We start from the raw sequence: 6,000 nt of genomic DNA on the forward strand, positions 1-6,000 counted from the left end.
TGATGCAACCGACAGGCGCGAAAAAACTCACGCATGCGCACAAAGGTTCAAGCTTGGCTGATGCAAGCGCACGATTCAAATCCATAAGGTTATTGCAAAAAATAAAAAGGTCCGATACTTTTCTAACAGACCTCGTACATAGGTGAGCAGTATGAATGAAAGAATGTCAATTTAACATCAAGATTACACATATGAAATTTGGGCAGGATCATATTCCCTTGAGCATACAGCTGCCTGCATTGTCTGGCTATATCAAGGTCATTACTTAGGTCATGTGTCCGAGGTATCTACATGAGTCAGCTTCTTTCAATACTTCAGCGTTTAGTTTGAACACTGGCAAATGTACCCTTTTTTAGATAACTGGCCTCAAATGACATTACCGCACTCTTCTTGGGGTTGTAAAGAACACAGTGGTTGTCACCAAACAGCTCACATACTTTCAAAAGTTTGTTGAGCCCTGCCACTGAGGATGCAATTAGCATCAGGTCATCTGCATACGGGTGATTCTTAGACTACGGGCACTTATGTCCTTTGATCATATTGTATGAAAAACAGAAAAAAGGGGAAATTTCACACTTTTATAGTTATCTTTACAATGAAAGTGTGTTAAGAGATTTGTTCTAGTAGTCTATGATGACTTTTTCACCTTTTTTTCAGCATCATTATATGCAAATATTGCCGTTTTGTGCTTGTCCCACACCCAGACTTTTGATCTTCAATGATAAAAATGAATGGTAAAGAAACGTTTTTTCTAATGTTTTAAAATATCTCAGAATAAAATATCAGTAAAATAATCAAAACATAATTGGGGTATTCAATGTCATACAACTGTTGTGATTTTTTTTAAACAAAATGTAGTTGTCCCACACTACTGCCGTAATTTCCACCACAACACTGTAATGTCCCTTTAAACAGTTTATATGAAAGATTGTTTGGGTAGTTTCTATGGAGATAAACAGTGACATCAGAGCACATGTATATAGCGCCAAATCACAACAAACAGCTGCCCCAAGGTGCTTTATATTGTAAGGCAATGGTGTGGTGGAAATTACATTTACAAGGCCAATAGTGCCCGTAGTTAAAGAAGCACCCATACATAATGTGGTTAATTAGTATCCCACTATAATAGCAGCCAACATGACATATTTAGCCTGTTCACCCATGTAGATATTAAATAAATGAACAGACAAAATGACACCCTGTCTGACACCATTAGATACTCCAAAGAACTCATAGATCATTTCTCCACCTGATACACATTTTCTGGTTAGCATACCATACCACCAGTCATCTGACAATATAATCAGGAACTTCTCTCCTAATGAGAGCTTTATGTAATACAGAGTAATTTACCCTATTGAGAGCTTTACTAGGATTGAGAAAATATGTAAAAATACTACCATTAAGCACTCTATAGGCATCTATTATTTCTTTCATCACATACACTGAACAAAGATTTAAATGCAACACTTTTGATTTTGCTCCCATTTTTCATGAGCTGAACTCAAAGATCCAAAACATTTTCTTTATACACAAAAGACCCATTTCTCTCAAATATTGTTCACAAATCTGTCTAAATCTGTGTTCATGAGCACTTCTCATTTGCCGAGATAAGACATCCCACCTCACAGTTGTGGCATATCAAGATGCTGATTAGACAGCATGATTATTGCACAGGTGTGTAATAATCAACATTATGTAACAGCTGAGTGGATCCTTGTTATTTGATTGGTGCTTTGTATGCCACATGACATGGATTATTTGTCCCATTTGTGTTGCATTGCAAGTAGAGTGCAAATTTGGTTCCATATGTATGGCACCATTGTACTCTACTTGCGCAAATACACACGAGTACACACCTATGGACACGTGCATGCACATACACACACAGACAAAACAAGTCCACTGTGCTGTAAGCCGTCTGACATGATTTTTTTTTTCACTGCACTGAGGAAATAGTCTTTTTTTTTTTTTTTTTTTTTTTTAGTAGTACATGTGTGCACAAGCGCCTTCCCGCACTGCACACACACTCACACAAGCCAGATGGCAGTTAGCTTTAAAACAAGCATGGTGGAGCTTGTTTTGCTGACAGATGACGATTTGCTGCACGGCATGGTGGACTTCATTGTCAGAATTATTTTTGGACTCCTATTTAAATTTCGTGCTGGATTGATGATGTCAACAGTGATGCACCAAAGCTGGATTAATTTCTGACACTATTTTTTTCACTGCACTAAGGAGGTAACAAAATGCAAGTCCCTTCACTGTTGTTTGTAAATTAATATAATATAAAATGACAAGGATCCTTCAATGGAACAAATATTTAATTTGGTGAAAGCTGAAACCTGCCAGTCAATTCTGCTTCACCTCGCTGAATGGCAAGTTCCAGCTTTCACCTCAGAAAATCCTGCAATAACAGGCTGGCCACAATAAAAGGCCACTCTGAAATGTGCAGTTTTGCTTTATGGGGGGGGGGGGGTCAGAAAACCAGTAAGTATCTGCTGTGACCACCATTTACCTCACGCAGTGCATCACATCTCCTTCACACAGAGTTGATCAGCAGCCAGACGCCATCGAATGTGAGCATTTGCCCACTCAAGTCGGTTACAATGACGAACCGCAGTCAGGTCGAGACCCCGATGAGGATGACGAGCATGCAGATGAGTTTCTCTGAGACAGTTTCTGAGAGTCTGTACAGAAATTCTTGGGTTCTGCAAACCGACTGTTGAAGCAGCTGTCCAGGTGGCTGGTCTCAGACAATCTTGGAGGTGAACATGTTGGATGTGGAGGTCCTGGGCTGGTGTGGTTACACGTGGTCTGTGGTTGTGAGGCCAGTTGGATGTACTGCCAAATTCTCTCAAAAGCCTTTGGAGATGGCTTATGGTAGAGAAATGAACATTCAATTCATGGACACCAACTCTGGTGGACATTCCTGCATTCAGCATGCCAATTCCACACTCCCTCAAAATTTGCGACATTTGTAGAATTGTGCTGTGTGATAAAACTGCACATTTCAGAGTGGCCTTTATTGTAGCCAGCCTAAGGCACACCTGTACAACAATCATGCTGTCTAATGTCACCATCTTGATATGCCACACCTGTGAGGTGGGATGGATTATCTTGACGAAGAAGCGCTCACTAGCACAGATTTAGACAGAATTTGTGATTATTTGAGAGAAATAGGTCTTTTGTGTATATAGAAAATGCTTTAGATCTTCGAGTTCACCTCATGAAAAACAGGAGCAAAAACAAAAGTGTTGCATTTATATTTTTATTCACTGATCTGTGCAGCCAGTCTGCTCTGTGTCAGCCTGATCCCATCAAATCTCAAAGTAAGCAGTGCGGGACCTGGTTAGTATTTGGATGGGAGACCTCTTTGGAACACTAGCAACTCCAGTGCGGTGAGGGGAGGTGATGGTCTAGTTAAAGTGTTGGGCTTGAGTCCAGAAGATCATGGGTTCAAATCCCCGCCTGACTGGAAAATGACTAAGGGCCCTTTAATCCCCTATTGCTCCCGGTGTGTAGTGAGGCCTTGTATGGCAGCATTCAGACATGGGGGTGAATGTGAGGCATAATTGTAAAGTGCTTTGAGCGTATGATACACATGGAAAAGCACTATATAAATGCAGTCCATTTTACCATTTTAAATGCAGTCCATCTAGCATAAAACATATGCCAAATACCAATGCGGAACTGGCTGTATCTGACGAGAGCAGCTGAATGGACAACAACAAGTATATACTGATCTGTGCCATGCTTCTTTTTTGAAGCCAAACTAATTAGGGTTGATTATTATGTATTCAGACATGCGAAGTAATATTAGAATTTCCAAAACTTTGCTAACAATACTAGCTAATGTATGGGGCGATAGATGTCCTTGCACGTGATATTACCTGCTTTGTCCTTAATGACTTACTTTTACATGTATTTGCTATCGATAGCATTTCCTATAAATTAACCTAACAAGGCTGCACTACGTATGAATGTTATTAATATGGCTACGTACGAATAGCCACACCCTTTATCAAATTAGTATCACCGACAATATGCTAACTCGCGTGACCTAATTAGCATAAACATCTGAACCTTTGGGCTCTCCAATGATGCCAAGCCCTGGTTGTACGTCTGATATTTCGGCGCCAAAAAATAACGTTTCCCTCTGTTTAATGAGCAGGGTAAAAATTAATTGGGCCGGTATTTTACAAGCTATTCTTTCAAAAGCATTAGTCAACATGTAGCCCTTAAATCTGCTATCAGCTAAAGTCGTGCAGCTAACGTTAACGCCTTATCAGACAAATACCTTTATTGTTAATGCTAATGTCAGAGGGTGTCAACAATAACCATAAATTAACAAATAATTGTAAATAGTCATTTTAGTGTAACTACAGTTGAATTCGACGTGAGGTAGCCGTTTGGCTAACGTTAGCTATGGGAATGATAACGGATTACTGTTGCCGAATTGTTGCTAGTTGTTACCGATTTTCAATTCGTGTGCAAACTGTTTTGTTAACGTGGTAAAAACTACGAAGGTTCAATGCATATATGTTGGTGGCCACACACATGCCCAAACAGCTACACTGGTGTAGCCCATTTCTGACCAGTATGCTAACTAGCCGTTAGCCCAACCGGTTTCCACCTACCTGTTGTTGGTCCTTGGGCTCTCCTGCCTTCCTTTTCCTGCTAACTGTTTTTCTCGCCATAGTCTGACACACACAGTTCCCTCACCCACATGGAGGGGAAAAGTGACACCGGACACTGGATCATATAATGGCGATATGCTATTTTGTTGCTCGGCCTTCACTGGCAGCCTCCAACGACGACCAAAAAGCGCGATCACATAGGTAGCGAGTCGCTAAATGACTACAGTTAGCTTTGATTCACAGATACACGCGGGTCCAACCGATTCAGTTTCGACAGGGAAACTCGAGACTGACATATTAGTCTGGCACCAGAGCTTCGAAGCGCGTTTCGCGTAGGACGTGTTCCATTGAAGCTCTGTGTCGGAGCTTGTATCATTTTGTGGTATTGACCTCGTGAACGTCCATAAGGATAAAAATACTGTAATAAGTCTTCAGAGGTTAGTTATTGGAAATAATTTTTCCTTGCTGGTGTAAAAGCTCTTGTTGGAATGGTATCTTTTGTGATATCGACTGGGAAAGAACCTGGAAGTCTGTTACAATTAAAATATTACATTCAGTAAGATCCCAGCAGGAAAAATGATTTTGATTCGTATTGAAGTCTGACGTTGAATCAACGTAAAAATGCAATGGATCTGAAAATTGGATCAACGTAGGAATACTATGAAGGAATTCTTTATATATGAAAGATAATAATTTGACAGCTTTAACCTTTTTTGCCCTCTCATTGTATTTTATGTTGCTTATTTACACATTGTTGTATTTACTATTGAAAATGTTAATAACACTTTTTTAAAACCATGTATAGCTCCTTTGGGCCTAAAAGTCTTTCTGCTCTAGTGACTCATCACATTTTGCACAGTAGAAAAACAAGACTTGCTGGCTTGCAAACAGCAGAAAAATGTGTTTCCTCTTCTCCTGTACATGTGGTGGTATTGTTTTTGGCTCTGTGTGTCATGCCAAATTTTCACATTTTCATGTGTGTGAACAACAGCCAAAGAACAAAGTGATTTGATTTTGAGAAACATGCGTGAAAGTCACAGGCCAAGGTTTTTATGCTGAGGAGCTCACCCTGAGCCTCAGTAGTGGGTGTTTCATTATGGATATTTGACCTTCTGCAACCTTAATTGGACAAACTCATTTAGAATGGTTATTTCAAGGTCCAAGACCTTTGACTTTGGTGGCTTTGAAAAGTCAAACTCAAGATCACTGGATTAATCATGGAAGAAGGAGAAGAAGTCAGTCCTTTGTATGCCCTAAGGCCAGATCCCATAGCGTGAAGTAGTTGAGAATCCATGACTCTCCCTGGATGGGACACCAGTCCGACATAGGTTGTTACCTCAGCAGAGGCCGGTACCAATTT

General features: G+C 40.2%; 1 protein-coding gene across 1 annotated transcript in view; it reads right to left on the reverse strand.

Annotated features, from left to right (window-relative positions):
• The window catches only part of dcaf12 (DDB1 and CUL4 associated factor 12), a 53,557-nt gene extending 48,605 nt beyond the window's left edge, over positions 1–4,952 (reverse strand). The window contains exon 1 of the mRNA XM_034167102.1: positions 4,641–4,952. Coding sequence (XP_034022993.1) covers positions 4,641–4,700 — 60 coding nt within the window. The 5' untranslated portion in view covers positions 4,701–4,952. The remainder of the gene's footprint in view (positions 1–4,640) is intronic.
• Between the last annotated feature and the right edge of the window lie 1,048 nt (positions 4,953–6,000).

The sequence above is a fragment of the Thalassophryne amazonica genome, chromosome 3 (genome assembly GCF_902500255.1).
Source record: "Thalassophryne amazonica chromosome 3, fThaAma1.1, whole genome shotgun sequence".
Lineage (NCBI taxonomy): Eukaryota > Metazoa > Chordata > Actinopteri > Batrachoidiformes > Batrachoididae > Thalassophryne > Thalassophryne amazonica.